The 16,866-nt window shown below is 41.8% G+C and overlaps 1 protein-coding gene across 1 annotated transcript in view; it reads right to left on the reverse strand.

Annotated features, from left to right (window-relative positions):
• Positions 1-16,866, reverse strand: part of LOC105503410 (phosphatidylinositide phosphatase SAC2-like) — a 121,054-nt gene that overhangs the window by 71,293 nt on the left and 32,895 nt on the right. Inside the window, exon 2 of the mRNA XM_011930308.1 lies at positions 16,484-16,862. Within this exon, the coding sequence (XP_011785698.1) occupies positions 16,484-16,862 (379 nt within the window). The remainder of the gene's footprint in view (positions 1-16,483; positions 16,863-16,866) is intronic.

Below are 16,866 nucleotides of genomic sequence, written 5' to 3' on the forward strand. Positions count from 1 at the left end.
CCACCCATCTCGGCCTCTCAAAGTGCTGGGATTACAGGCGTGAGCTACCGCACCCAGTCAGACCAGGGCTCTTTCTAACACTGTAAGTTTCCCTACCAAATTCTCTCTGGTGCAATCCTCTCATATTTTTATGGGGCTTTCAGCTCAGGACCATTATCCCAAGTACTCCAAAATGTCTTTTTTTTTCACCAAGTCCTATTGGTTGTATCTCCCCAATAACTGATGAATCTTTCACTTCTCTTGACCCCTACTGCTACTATCCTTGCCCAGGGCCAAGACCTTCACCATCTGAATCATTTAAAAAGCTGCTGTCTGGCCAGGCGCAGTGGCTCACGCCTGTAATCCCAGCACTTTGGGAGGCCGAGGCAGGTGGATCATGAGGTCAGGAGTTCAAGCCCAGCCTGGCCAAGATGGTGAAACCCTGTCTCTATTAAAAATACAAAAAAAATTAACCAGGCGTGGTGGTGAGCACCCGTAATCCCAGCTACTCGGGAGACTGAAGCAGAGAATTGCTTGAATCCAGGAGGCAGAGGTTGCAGTGAGCTGAGATCACGCCACTGCACTCCAGCCTGGGCAACAGAGCGAAACTCTATCTCAAAAAATAAATACACAAAATAAAAAATAAAAAGCTGTTGTCAGGCCAGGCGCGGTGGCTCATGCCTATAATCCCAGCACTTTGGGAGGCTAAGGAGGGCAGATCACTTGAGGTCAGGAGTTCGAGACCAGTCTGGTCAACACGGTAAAACCCCATCTCTACTAAAAATACAAAAATTAGCCGGCCGTGGTGGCAGGCACCTATACTCCCAGCTACTTGGGAGGCCCAGGTGGGAGAATCGCTTGAACCTGAGAGGCAGAGGTTGCAGTGAGCTGAGATCTCACTAATGCACTCCAGCCTGGGCAACACAGTGAGACTCCGTCTCAAAAAATAATAATAATAAATAAAAACAAAAAGCTGTTGTTGGCCTCTAGCAGGCTGCTTAACATATAGCAGACACTCAAATGTCTACTGAAGGCAAAGAAGACTCTAAATAGTTTGGTACTGCTGGCCATGCAGAATAAGACAGGGAGCAGGAAGAATGAGGCTAAAGAACTAAACAGGAACCCACTCAGTGGGACAACAGGTAGTAAAATCAGGAGCCGCCTCCTCCAGCAGGGCAGATTTGGATTTGAAATAGAACACAGGACAAATGTGTAGAGGATGAACGTGAAGGGGCCTGAAGCCAGAGAGTCAGGTTACAGGTAAGAATGTGCAAGGACTGGGGCTGACTAGAACTGAAAAGCTGGACAGAATTCAGCTACTTGGATGTGCTATAGAAGCAGTCTGCATTTGGTGTGCTGGGTGAAGAATCCTCGCTCTACTACAGTCTTTGAATCCCTCTCACCTTCAGTTTCCTCCTTTCTAAACAGAGTTCCATCTAACTTAGCCGGACACCTGTAGTCCCAGGTTTTCATGAGGATTACACGCATTATGTGAAAAGTGCCCAGCATCTGTCACATAATAAATGTTAATAACTTTCACCTCAAGTTGAGAAACGTGTATGTATTTAAAACTCCAGGCTCCTACCATTCAGTAACCTCTCCACAATTTTTTTTAGGGTCTTCATATGGCTTAAAGTAAAAACATACGGGGCCAGGCACAGTGGTTCACGCCTATAATCCCAGCACTTTGGGAGGCCAAGGCAGGTGGATGATGAGGTCATGAGTTCAAGACCAGCCTGGCCAACATGGTGAAACACTGTCTCTATTAAAAACACAAAAATTAGCTGGGTGTGGTGGTGGGTGCCTGTAATTCCAGGCACGGGAGGCTGAGGCAGGAGAATCACTTCAAACCGGAAGGCGGAGGTTGCAAGGAGCCAAGATGGTGCCACTGCACTCCAGCCTGGGCGAAAGAGTGAAACTCCATCTCAAAAAAAAAAAGAAAAAAGAAAAAAGTATGAAAGAAAAAACCCAACTTCAATACATTTTTCAATTACTAAACCTCACGGTAGAACCATAATTCCCGAATGCCTTCTCAGAGTAATAAATGCTTCATGGAAATATCTTAATGCCTAGATATACCCCAGAATTCTATTTTCTCAGAATGGGAAACATTACCTGCAGTTGTGATACAGCATAAAACTGGGCATCCAGCATCCAGTCCCAATAACCAAATTTTGGTTCAAATGGTAAATCAAGCATGACTGCAAACTTCCTCCCCCGCCCCACACACACTACATACACATGAGAGATGGAGAATCTAGAAAAGGTAGAAATCTCAAGGGAGGTAAAAACATGCTTGGGAAAGACATGGATACTGGTAAACTCCAGTTCCATATGTGAATAAGTATGAGGTCCTAAGGCTGGGGAAACTACAGAAGAATATAAATAGAAAGTGTAACTTTTAATGAGCAACAGAAAGATACCTGACAAAATTTCAGTCATCCAATAGAAAAGAGGGGGAAAATGGCAGGAGCAATACAAATAAAGAAAGCATAATAAATGGAAAACATAAATAAAAGGTAGAAATAACTTCTAATACATTTATAGTTACAATAAATGGAAACAGTTTCAACTAACCAATGAAAAGACAGACTATTGGCTGGGTGTGGTAGCTCACACCTGTAAACCAACACTTTGGGAGGCTGAGACAGGCAGATTGCTTGAGCCCAGGAGTTCAAGACCAGTCTGGGCAACATGGTGAAACACCATTTCTACAAAAAATACAAAAAATTAGCCAGGCACCTGTAGTTCCAGCCACCCAGGAGGCTAAAGTGGGAGGATCACCTGAGCCCAGGAGGTCAGGGATACAGTGACCCATGATCACGCCACTGCACTCCAGTCTGGGTGACAAAGTGAGACCCTATCTCAAAAAAAAAAATAAAGAAATAAAGACAAACGATTAAGTCTGAACCCCTCTATCAGTTTATTTAATTCTATGGCAATTTACAGTTTACCACTATATACCTGTAGTCCAGCATAACAGGCACTCATTCAATAGTTATTGAACTAAATTTTTAAAAAGCATTAAAGAGTAAAAATAAATTTTTCCTACCAATTGCTTATTTTCATTGACGTGTAATAAGAATACCATCTTAAGTTTTTACTGTTTTTGAAGTTAGCCCCAAAATATCAGTCTTTGCTATGCAGGCACTTTTATTTATGTATTTATTTTCTTCTTTTATACAAACCAGGAATGAGCTTGGATTTTTAATTTCAGGTGCTTTTAATAACAAACGCATTTCTCTTTCAATAAATATAATACATGATGAGAATATGGTTTCTTAAAATGAAAGACTCACCTAAAACTTCTGGGCAATATTTTTTTTCCCTTGAGACAAGGTCTCACTCTGTTACCCAGACTGAAGTGTAGTAGCTTGATCACAACTAACTGCAGCCTCCAACTCCTGAACTCAATCAATCCTTTCACCTCAGCCTCCCAAGTAGCTGGGAATACAGGCACACACCATGATCACCATGATGTTCGGCTCTTTTTTTTTTTTTTTTTTTTTAGTAGGGATAAGGTCTATCTATATTGCCCAGGCTGATCTCAAACTCCTGGACTCAAGTGATTCTCCCGCATCAGCCTCCCAAAATGCTGGGATTACGGGCATGAGCCACCATGCCTGACCTGGGCAATTTAAATTATCCTGAAATCTTTATATTATCTTGAAAACTCTAGCAGGTGCACATAACTTCTCATACTGATATAGAGATAAGAGACACAAGACGATAGAGGAAGTCCTGAAGCAGGTACTGTAATTGACACAAGAAGGGGGACTATGTGTGTTGTGTCGAGCTGCTCTGACTTTGCTGCCTGGTATAGCACGTGGCATACAGCTGACACTTCAAAATGTGGGTATGTATTTAAAATCTGTGGTTCTTCACTAAAGAAATAAAACAAGTTGGCATTAAAGAGTCTGTCTGTACAGACGACATGTGTAGATAGTATTAGTCCAGGCATAAGCAGCAATTGCCCTCAGTAGTGGATATCCTACTGACCATATTAATGGCTACTCTGGGGACAGAAGGCACTGGAATGGCAGAGAAAATGGCCAGCAGACTCATACTATCCTTCTGCAAAGAATAACCATGTAACTGATCTAATCCAACAAATGTATTGTTTTCTGATCTTTCCTTCAGAAGGTATACTCTAATGTGGCATACAAATTCAAAAAAAATTTTTTAATTCACAAATTGTAAAAGTTAAGATCATCAACGTTATCTATAAGGAAGGGTTGCTTATAAGAGTATAGCATTTTTGAAATAATGCCAAATTTTAGTGAAATAATAATGTAACATACACCCGAAATCAATAAGTATTTGCAGTAAGCTCATTGTTTGACCCATCAGGTCAACATTTCCACTCTTATTGCAGATCCATTTGGCAGTACATGGCTTCTATTCTCATATGCCCTCCTCTTCCTGGTACACAGAAAACAACTGATTAAGTACTGTGTGCCTGCACAGAGCATGAGTCACTCATTCCAAGATGGAAGAATGAAGGCACTCCCTCGGCCCAAGAACAAGCCTGGGTTTTAAAGCACAGCTGCTGAAGCTTATAGGCACTTTCACTCTGTCTTAAAAGAAAAAAAAAAAAAGGTATCAGGGTATGTATAAATAATCAGACCCATATTTCATTTCCTGCTAAAGACAAAGGATATTACTGCTCTAAAAAGACAATCACCAACACAAAATCAAACAGATGAGGAAAAGGGTTTTAGAATGAGAAACTAAAAGTTCCCATTGTTAGCTCATCTATGCTTTAATTCTCAGAATTTAATTAGGCCAGGAAAACAGATTAAGGAATAATTTGATTCAGGTGCTATCTTATAAATGCAAAGTTTGATACACATTTCCTTGAACTCTCTAACGGTAATTATTCTCCAGCATTCCACAAGCTAAAGAGCTAATCCAATTTAGAAGGTCTAGCAGCTGGTGATTCCCCTGTCTTAAATCTAACTCAGTGGTTATCAGTGCTGGCTGCTCATTACCATCATCTAGGAGCTTTATAGTACTAATCCCTGAGCATCAGAGATGGTCTCAATTGGTTAGGGCAGGGCCCTGGAATAGGAATTCTTTAAATCTCCCCCTGGTGATTCTAATGTACAGCCAGCTTGAGAATCACTAGTGCAAATGATTATAGGTCACTGGGAAGGACCTGTATTAGTAACTTGGTCTTATCAGTCTGACTGAAAGATGATGCCTGTAGCACATACAACTTTAAACTCTCATGTAATAAAGTAATATAAACTGCATAAAGATCTCATAATATAGGCAGGTGGCATAAAAGCTGGTCTAAACTAGCAGAAGGAAATACACTTCAAAAAGTAACCACAAGAATATTTAAAAGATTAGAGATACCACCTAGAAAAGAAACTTAATTTCCAGGCCAGGCACATCAGCTCCTATCTGTAATCCCAGCACTTTGGACGGCCCAGAGAGGAGGATCACTTGAGCCCAGGGGTTTGAGACCAGCCTGGACAATATAGCAAGACTCTGTCTCTATAAAAAATAAAAAATAAAAAAAAACATTCGCCAGGTGTGGTGGTGCCCACCTGTAATCCTAGTTACTCAGGAGGCTGAGGCGGGAGGATTACCCAAGCCCAGGAGTTCAAGGTTGCAGTGAGCTATCCCACATTCCAGCCTGGGTGACACAGCAAGACCCGTCTCTAAAAAAAACAAAAATTTCTAGACATTTTTATTTAAAAAGGGATCTAATTACAGCACAGCAAGACAGCCACAAAGTTTTGATCATCATGAAGGAAATCAGAAATTGGTTTTTCAAACTCTACAATATCCAAACACAAAATTGTTGATTCTCTATACGAAGCATAAAGTCCTAACTGTCGCATCTCAAGAAAAGACCCAAAGCAACTCAAAAAAGAACAGAGGGCAACTAAAGAAAAGGACTTTCATGAAAGGTCACACAATGTAATTAGGACATTTCAGCCTAGGAGGACCTGATGGAAATGAACACAATTATGAAAGATATCAACTTAACGGTATACCACTTAATACCAGTATAGGAAACCTACACATTTAAAAGTCATGGTTTGGGCTGGGTGCAGTGGCTCATGCCTGTAATCTGAGAACTTTGGGAGGTTGAGCAGGAGGACTGCTTGAAGCCAGGAGTTCAAGACTAACCTGGCCAACATAGTGAGACCCGTCTCTATTACTCAAAAAAAAAGAAAAGTCATGGTTTGGGAATGAAAAAGGAAGTAGAGCTTAAATTACAACTTTCCAAACTCATTACCTTAAGAATCTGACAGTAACAACCACCTCAAACAAAGATTAGATAAATCCCTGGGTGATGCATTCATAATGCATCACCCAAGAAATATAGCAATGTGTTGCGATATACCCCTCACCTTTTGCTGTCCCCAAAACCATCTTTTGATATCACTTTCAAAAACAGGATTTTGAGAGCTAAATCAAAGCACAGATGAGCTAAGAATTGGTATTTTCCTTTCCTCATGTTAGAGCTATTAACAGAGAAGCATAAAATTAGCACTTCCATCATTAAATAGATGTAACCTTTCTACCAGTTGGTGTTTAAATAATTTCCTGGCCGGGCACGGTGGCTCAAGCCTGTAATCCCAGCACTTTGGGAGGCTGTGGCGGGCAGATCACAAGGTCAGGAGTTCGCGACCAGCCTGACCAACATGGTGAAACCCCATCTCTACTAAAAATACAAAAATAAGCCAGGCGTGGTGGTGCATGCCTGTAATCCCAGCTACTTGGGATGCTGAGGCAGGAGAATCGCTTGAACCCGGGAGGCAGAGGTTGCAGCGAGCCAAGATCACACCACTGCACTCCAGCCTGGGCAACAGAACGAGACTCCATCTCAAAAAAAAAAAATTTCCTATCTTTTCCTGAAACTGTTTTTCAAAATTTATTTACTCTATCCCATCTACAATTGTTTGTACAGTCATTACACCACCACAAGTCCTCACCAACAGAAAGCTACCTTCAAACCTGATCAGGTCTAGGATTTGCCATTTTACTTGACCTCAAATGAGCTCTATGTTACAGCTCCATCAGAGTATCTGCCTCTATAGAATGTGTGTCTCTCCTCCATCAGGCCACATCCTCTGCCAGGATGGGGATGGTGTTTTAAGTATCTTTTTACTTTGGCATATGCCTAGCAGACAGGTCTTCAATAACTGTTTGTAAAAGGATTAAACGACTTCAAAGAATTTTTTTTTTTTTTTGAGATAGAGTTTCGCTCTTGTTGCCCAGGCTGGAGTGCAATGGTGCGATCTCGGCTTACTGCAACCTCCACTTCCCGGGTTCAAGCGATCCTCCTGCCTCAGTCTCCCGAGTAGCTGGATTACAGGCGCTCACCACCATGTCTGGCTAATTTCTGTATTTTCAGTAGAGACAGGATTTCACCATGTTGGCCAGGCAGGTCTCAAACTACTGACCTCAGGTGATCTGCCCACCTCAGTCTCCCAAAGTGGCTGGGATTACAGGCATAAGCCACTGCGCCCAGCCCACAGAATTTTAGGCGATGTAATTTGTTCGGAGAAATAAATGTAATACTAAATTAGTTAGATGTTGGGGGGTGAGGGCTGCTTCTTCAAGAAAAGTATTTGGAAGGTGCAAATGGGAGTAAATGACACAGCTACACAGATGAATTCTGGAAGTCCCTGCCTAGAAAATAGACTGTTACTCTTCTAAACTCCCAGCTCCACCCAACACAGTTGCTCCCTGGGAGGACATTCTTTAAGCCGGAAATAGGAGAATGTTTATATCTGGTATAAAAACAAAGTATAATGATACTGCAAAACATCAATATTATACCTGCAAATTACTAAAATTGAGAGCATTATGGGATGTTTTAATTTCCTAACATTTCAGTTAGATAACTGCTTCAAATCATCCATATTGACATTGCAGAAATTGTGAAATTTGAAATTCAGTGTTAAATTCAAAGTGAAAAGCTGTTTCAAAGAATGAGATTCATAAAGAAAATTGCCTCAGTATTTTAAAGTATCCCACTATCAAGTTTAAAAAATGCAAGGGTAAACTTGAAGGAACCTGAAATTAAAATAAAATAACTTAAATGAAGAAAAAAAATCAGGGAACACTGACCTAAAATCAACCTTATTTCAGACTTACCAAAGCAAGAATGTGTGGATGCTATTTTGTGAATGAAAGCAGATCCCTTAAGAGTCTCCAACAACCAGAAAATGAGTCATCCTAAAAACATGTGATTTAATTCAGATACCACCCGTAAGTCTTCTGAAGGTACTATGATGCTGAATGTTCAGTGTCCATCCTCACTTTACAAATATTATTTATACATTATCACTTAATGTGTTATCAATAGCTACCAATAACCTTTAACAATCATTACTTCCCTATGTTGTTAAACATACTGATTCAAACGTTCTCCCCAGCTCAATTATGGGCAGCTGACACATAATGACTATGACTTACATCAGCTAAGGACTTAGAGTGACTAGAGGCTCTGTGACATTGCTGCTACTTCTCAAACCTCTGTTTGCAAAGGTAGATTTTTAAAGGTTATGTTTTAAAATATATTTGAACAGGAATAGAACCGTTTACAAAAAGACACACAAAGAGGTAGTAATATAGTTTGTAAAGTTCTAATGCATTTAATTCCCCATAAAACCATGCCAAAACAAGGTTGGACTATGATTCTGAGAATGTATTGAATCAACAGCAGATTGATTCTGCTACTGGGTGCAGCGGCTCATGCCTGTAATCCGAGAATCTTGGGAGGTTGGGCAGGAGGACTGCTTGAGGCCAGGAGTTCAAGACTAACCTGGCCAACATAGTGAGACCCCGTCTCTATTATTTAAAAAAAAAATGAAAAATCATGGTTTGGGAATGAAAAAGGAAGTACAGCTTAAATTACAACTTTCCAAACTCATTACCTTAAGAACCTGAAAGTAACAACCACCTCAAACAAAGATTAGATAAATCTTTGGGTGATGCATTCATAATGCACCCAAGAAACATGGCAATGTGTTGCGATATACCCCAAACTAGTTTGATCAAACTAGTTTGATTTTCCAGTAGTCCAGTATTATCTGCAAATACATGAACAAATTCCATCATAAAAATTCCATCACTAAAATTAGCAACAACCACCTTCTCTGCACAAGGGCCAGTTTGGAAAAAATAAAGAAGTCTATGGGTCCCATTTATTTTTATTCAGAAAGAAAATAAATTTAATGAATTCCACAGGCTTAAGAGTGAAATTCCTACTTCACTGAATAAAATGACAGTGAGAAATTTGCACGACTTTTTTAGGTGGCAAGAGAGGCAGTGTGTTCTAGTCTTTTGTTCTTAGATTCTCCCTTTAAACTTCCCTACAACCTCTTTGCTGCTCAAACTATACAAGGTAGACCAGGAACTAGAATTATTTCAATTCATTCAATACAACTTTGGCAAACCTGCTATGGGCCAGGTGATGAGTCTCATCCTCTTTCTCCATGCCAGGGGGGTGTTTAGGCCAGGCAAGTGGGACAAGCGGGGACCTGAGCCAATGCAGCCAGGTTCCCCAAAGACCAAGCTGTAAGTGCACCTTAGTTTCTGGCACCTTCACAATCTACTAAAAAAAAAAACAAAACTTGATACTACCTCTCCTCTAAAGCATGCCTTTGGCAAGTCTTGGCCTCTGCTGGCCAGGGTCTGGCCAACACACAAGTGTCTAGGAACCAGTGATTCTACAAAGGCTCTCCCTTCTTTGAAGGTAGTTTTGCCCTACAGGCTTCTCCTCCATTTCACCTCTGCTGTGCATGCTTTGAAAGGATGTCTATGAAACTGGATCTAGGACTGGTGAAAAGCTACACTGAGAAAGGCTTCAGGTTGCTCATTCCTGGAGGAAATAGTTCCCAATGAGTAACATATCAATGTTTCTGCTCAAAGATCTACCCTGTATCTATTCCCTTCCCAAACTGCAGATGTTCCAAACACTTAAGAAGAGAAACCTGATCAACTGACCTTACCTGGAAAAACTACTACTAGTCAATTAATTACATAACAACATTCCCTGTAACTATATGAATTTTGCAAGAAAGTCAGTGTAGGCATAGGGTCAATGAACAAACCAGTTATCACATTATTAGCCTTTTCTTTCTACATAGCGCCTTCCTCAATGTGCTCGCTTTGACATGAGAGGCTATTTAATTCTCTATACAGGCTACACTATAATGATTAGGATAGCTAAAGATACATTTCAGCTATTAAACATGAAAATATAAATTCTATCACTTTCTAGTCAAGAAGGTAGAAAGGTTCATAAAACATTTTTGTCAATACTGAGGAAAATCTGGTTTTACAGTCAAACACTGGGTTAGAGCCTGGCTCTCCCTCTGTGAACTTTGTCAAATTACTTCTCTGTGCCTCAGTTTCCTCATCTGTAAAATGAGGATAATAATGAAACCCTCCTCCCAAGGTTTACTGTGGAGATGAAATGAAATAATACACGTAAACGTCACGGAACAAAGTCTGGCTCAGAAAAGTACTCAGCTGCAGCTGGAATTACAGGCCAGTTGCAGTGGCGCATACCTGTAATCCCAGCACTTTTGGGAGGCCTAGGCGGGCGGATCACCTGAGGTCAGGAGTTCAAGACCAACCTGGCCAATATGGCAAAACCCCATCTCTACTAAAAATACAAAAATTAGCCAGGCATGGTGGCAGTCGCCAGTAATCCTAGCTACTCAGGAGGCTGAGGCAGAGGGAATTGCTTGAACCCAGGAGGCATAGATTGCAGTGAGCTGAGATCATGCCATTGTACTCCAGCCTGGGCAACAGAGCAAAACTCCGTCTCAAAAAAGAAAGAAAGAAAAGAAAATTGCTCAAGAAATAAAAGCTGTTATTATTAGCTACTCAATCTCAGGTAATGCTGTAGACAACAAAATACACACAAAAACCTCCCTCAATCTGTAAAACCTGATCCCAAAAATTGTCAGTCACCTTAGAAAGACCTTGTCCTCCTGCCAGGCATGGTGGCTCACGCCTGCAATCCCAGCACTTTGGGAGGCCGAAGCAGGCGGAATGCCTGAGCTCAGAAGTTCGAGACCAGTGTAGGCAATGAGGTGAAACGCTGTCTCTACTAAAAATACAAAAAATTGGCCGGGCGTGGTGGCAGGCACCTGTAGTCCCAGCTATTCAGGAGGCTGCAGCACGAGAATCACTTGAAACCTGGAGGCCGAGGTTGCAGTGGGCAAAGATCATGCCACAACACTCCAGCCTGGGCGACAGAGCAAGACTCTCTACACACACACACACACACACACACACACACACACACAGAACCACTTGTCTTCTTTTATTTAAGCCAAAAATGGGTGGGGGGGTGAAAACTTGGTAAAGATAAGTCTTTTCTACCTTCAAATGGGAAATAAATGTACAGTCATACAAATATGTACAAGCATAAAAATAAACATACAGATCTATTCAATCCAACTGTTAGCCTGTCAGCAATATAAAATATGGAGTAAAAAGTAGTACGAGATATAAAACTAGTAACCCATTATAAAAACTGAAGACTAAACACACTAAGAAAAAAGCTGGTTATTCAACAACAAAAATGATTAGAAAGATTTTGTTAACATATTTAATATGTAATTTAAAGTGCCCTATTACATTTTGTCATGGTAATTTGCAAATTTTTAGTAAACACAATATTTTTTTTCTGAGACAGTCTCACTCTGTTGCCCCAAGGTAGAGTACAGTGGCGCCATCTCAGCTCACTGCAACTTCTCCCTCCCGGGTTCAAGCGATTCTCGTGCCTCAGTCTCCCGAGTAGTTGCGATTACAGGCCTGCCACCACACCCGGCTAATTTTTGTATTTTCAGTAGAGACAGGGTTTTACCATGTTGGCCAGGCTGGTCTTGAACTCCTGACCTCAGGTGATCCATCCACCTTGGCTTTCCAAAGTGCTGGGATTACAGGCGTGAGCCACCACGCCTAGCCATAAACATGATTTTTTAAAAAGATAAAGTTCAAAATCCTTTCTTTTTTTTAAGTCAATACCAAATGCCACAAAACTCCAAATAAACAGAATCATTTCAAAAAAATGATTCTTCAAAAAAAAATTCCAGGTGGATTTCAATTCCATAATTATGATTTCTCATTCAAAAAAGTTAACCTCATATGACATAGTAAAAATAATTTCATTATCAAAAATTAACTCTGAGAAGAACAAGAAAATTTTTTAATGTTTTTGTGAATTCTAACTAATACCTAGTACTCCTCTAAAAAACAATGTTCAGGCCGGGCACAGTGGCTCACACCTGTAATCCCAGCACTTTGGGAGGCCAAGGCAGGCGGATCACAAGGTCAAGAGATCGAGAGCATCCTGGCCAACATGGTGAAACCCCATCTCTACCAAAAATACAAAAAATTAGCCAGGCGTGGTGGCGCGTGCCTGTAGTCCCAGCTACTGGGGAGGCTGAGGCAGGAGAACTGCTTGAACCCGGGAGACAGAGGTTGCAGTGAGCCAAGATCACGCCACTGCACTCTAGCCTGGCAACAGAGCAAGACTCCATCTCAGAAAGAAAAAGTTCACTGGGATTCATCAATTACAGTATCACCTTTCCATATATAGTTTCTAAGTTTAGGAATGTTATGTGTATGACAGATGCTTTGAGATCTCTTGGTCACTCAGTCTCAGAACAGAATGTAAATTATTATATAATTTACACACAGCTATAAATTATATAATACTGTCATATCAGACAAAGCCATAAGGACTAGGGGAAGCAATTTTAAGACCAAAGAGATAAGACCATATTACCATTCCCCCAAAGTGGATTGTATTATATTTCTTTTTAAGTCTTTAAATTACAATTCTTATCCTGAGATATTAGACTCTACTCTCAGAAGATTACTGAATGTTTACATAGTGCTTTATCATCTTCCCTGTAGAAAATAAAATAACCAGGGCGGGCCCGGTGGCTCACGCCTGTAATCCCAGCACCTTGGGAGGCCAGGGCAGGTGGACTACCTGAGGTCAGGAGTCCGAGACCAGCCTGGCCAACATGGCAAAACCCTGTCTCTAGTAAAAATACAAAAACTTGCCAGGCGTGGTGACAGGCACCTATAATCCCAGCTACTCAGGAGGCTGAGACAGGAGAATTGCTTGAACCTGGGAGGTGGAGGTTACAGTCAGCCGAGATCACACCATTGCACTCCAGCTTGGGCAACAAGAGCAAAACTCCATCTCAAAAAAGAAGAAAAGAAAAGGAAAGAACCGAAATATTTTTCTCTGGTAGTCATTATCTTACAATAGACAAAAGCATCTATCAAAAAACAGTGCTATGTATGAATACAGATTACTCACTACCCTTAAAAAAATTAGAAACACCAGGAAAAAAAAATACTTGGTTTTTTAGCTGGGAGAAAAAAAAACTGAAAAAGTTTAAATAATGTTAAAGAGGAAAGTAAGGAATACTACCAAAAAGATATTTTAAAAGCCCAGTGTGGTGGCTCATGCCCGTAATTCCAGCACTTTGGGAGGCCAAGGTGGGAGGATCACTTGAGCCCAGGAGGCCATGATCAGCCTGAGTGATACAGTGAGACTCCATCTCTACCAAAAAAAAAAAAAAATTAACCAGGCATGGTAGCACACACCTGTAGTCCCAGCTATTTGGGGGGCTGAGGTGGGAGGAATAGCTTGACCCCGGGAGGCAGGGGCTACAGCAAGCCATGATCACGCCATTGCACTCCAGCCTGGGTGACAGAGCAAGACCCTGTCTCAGAAAAAAAAAAAAGATAATGAGATAATGCTACAACAGATAGAAATACAATACAAGTGCCGGTGTACCTTTCCTCGTATTTCTTTAACTAAATGGATAGAGATTTTCCACTCCAATTAAAATATATTCAAAACAGCCCTAAAAAGAGGCCGGGCGCAGTGGGTCAAGCCTGTAATCCCAGTACTTTGGGAGGCCAAGGTGGGCGATCACCTGAGGTCAGGGGTTTGAGACTAGCCTGGCCAACATGATGAAACCCTGTCTCTATCAAAAAATACAAAAATTAGCTGGGTGATGTGGCACACACCTGTAGTCCCAGCTACTTGGGAGTCTGAGGCAGGAGAATCACTTGAATCCGGGAGGCGGAGTTTGCAGCAAGCCGAGATCACACCACTGCACTTCAGCCTGGGAGACAGAGCAAGACTCTGCCCACCGCCCGCCCGCCCCGCCCCTTCCCCATCCCCACAAAAAAACAGGCCTAAAAAGAGCAACAAACATATAACACAACATCTTATTTTTAAGGCAATGATATTACTGAGAGAGAACTTAGACTTAACTTGAATTCAGCTCAACTCAAACAAAAACGCCTTCTGTGTCCTAAGTACTCTAAAGCCTAGAGACACCAAGATGGGGAGTAAATACAGCCCTTGCCTTGGGGAACACACTGGGACTTCCCACTGGGGAAGAAGCAGGCAAACTTTTACTATATGATGATGCATAGGGTTAGAACTGAAGTGTGCACTAAGTGTAGAAAACACCTGGAAACACTATAATAAAGGTGGCCAATAATTCTGCCCCAAGGATGAGGGGTAGCATCTGAGCTGGGTCTTACAGAATGAACTAGGTAGGAAAAGGGGATGACAGTAACAAACATTCCAGGCTAAATGAGTATTTTCATCTTAAATATCATCATTACTTATCCTTCTGATGTCTCTAGAAAAAGGAAAACTCTTGTTTCGGGTTGTTCAATAGCCACAAATGTAAAAACCACGATGCCCACAAGCTTTTTCGAGCTTACAATACTGCCCTTTTAAAAAAGAAAAGGACTTAGTCAGTAATCTATTCAGCTGAATAACCAGTAGGAAACAATGAAACATTTTAAATGCTGTCACTACAAACAGCAGCAAAACAGAGGGTTTAAAAGCAGAGGGGAAAAGTCCAATAAAATAAAGAGAATGTTAAATGATTCCATATATAGAAAAAGATCTGAAAAGCACTTATTCAATTAAAATGCCATTCTTTAATAGCCATTAGTTAGAAAGGATCTTCAGTCCCGGACAGGATAAACTATGGGAAAATCAAGTGCATGGGATTCTTTATTCCCTGTCTATCCCGAACACCTTAAGATCAAAACTGGCTGTCACTTCTGAAATATGACCTCTTCCTTCCTGTAGACATTTGGTCTACTTGGTCTGTGGCCCGCTATATTCTAAAAAGTATGATAATCTCAAGTGCAAAGGCTATAGCTACTTTACTCCCCCCAAAAAATTTTAAATTTGCCTTCTGACATGGACTTTGGATAAACAGTAATCCAAACTGCATGGCTTCATAACAGAATCTAGGCGCAGGTTAGCCTTTATAGTTGAAGAAACTAGGGTGTAGAAAAGTTTGTCACCAGATGAGTTGGAGACGATCTTAAGTCCCATCCAGCTCTAATAGTCTAAGCTTTTAGAATCCAAGGAGTTGACTCTTTTGACAACCTAGGAATTTTGAAATCTGCTTTACTTCAAGCTGTACTGAAGCCTTACCCAAATTTGGGGGAGTGAAAGGAGAGAAGGAGAGAAAACCAGGCAAATGGTCAAATCAGAGAAGAGAATGACAGAAGACTGGCCAAAATTAGCCTATCTACAACTCTATCCCAAGATCATCAAGAACTTTATCTGGGCCAAGGAATTTATCCTCTATTCTGAAAAAGAGGAAATAAAACAGAATAGCAAGAAAATACAGACAGAGCCTGGGAAAAAAATAAGTTATCCTTCACTGCTCTGGCAAAGCAACTAGTAGGCTTTCCTAAGAAAGCAGTGGGGCCTGCCCAAAAGTGTTCTGGAGGTCACAGAACTGCTCTGTGTCAGTGTCTCGACTCCAGGCTGTGACCCCGAACGAGTTACTAATAACCTCTCCCTCCTTTCTCCTCACCTGAAAAAGAGGATCCCACACGTGTCCTGTAAGGTTGCTGTGGGGATTGGGAATAATATATTAAAGGGCCTGTCCTTAAAAGCCATCCTATAAGTGGTACCACGCTGTGATCTGAAAAGCTCATCTGAACCTTTTTTCCTTTTCAATTCATATCATGTAATCCTTCTGTCTAGACTGCACGTAAGAATTACAAGTCAGTCTGAAAAGCTCTGCCTCCTGCCTGAAAGAACTCTATCCTCTCACTTTTCCTTAAGTGAAAGAATCTCTGAGTGATATGGGGGAAGGATTGGAAAGCCAAAAGGGGCAGGTGCCACCCAGCCCCATCTTACAAGAAACTGGACTGTCAGCGCTCTGAGGGCAGGGACTGCTCTGTTAAAACCAAATTGCACACACATTTTCCTAAAGCAAGCTAATTGTAGACTTAAGCCTCTCCGAACAGCTTACATGACACCAAACATGGACCCACAATACATTTTGTGTCGCACAACATTTGTCACACAAAATCTCAAAATTATACGTGACAATACAGTTTAATTATGCTGCGGTATTAAAGCCAAAGGCAAAGGCTTTAAACCGAGTGCCTATCAGGTAACCATAGTGAAGTTACACCTTTAATAATAAGGAACCAAGAATACATGGGATGGCAACAGGCAGCGAGTGTCCAGCAGAGCCGTCGACGGAACTAGCGCAACCGCTCCAGATCCGAATTCGAACCCAGAACTTCTGGCGAAGGCCATGTAAGAACCACTCCAAGGAGAAAGAGGCCTTTAAGGCCAGGCGCACCTTGCTGGAACTTTCTGCCGGGGAGACCCCCTCCCCTCGGCCTGGGCCCCAAGCCCCAAGGGCGGCCGCGCGACGCGGTGGGAGGGACGAGGGTCGCCAGCCGCCTCTGCTCCGCATTGGGGCAGGGGCTCGGCGCTGCCCTCGGAGAAAGGCCAGGCTCCCTCCAGTCAGGGAATAATGACAGCTCGCGCGCTCGCAGCCCGCCCCGCCCCGCCTCGCCAGGCCCGCAGGCTGC

The sequence above is a fragment of the Colobus angolensis genome, unplaced genomic scaffold (genome assembly GCF_000951035.1).
Source record: "Colobus angolensis palliatus isolate OR3802 unplaced genomic scaffold, Cang.pa_1.0 Scaffold85, whole genome shotgun sequence".
Lineage (NCBI taxonomy): Eukaryota > Metazoa > Chordata > Mammalia > Primates > Cercopithecidae > Colobus > Colobus angolensis.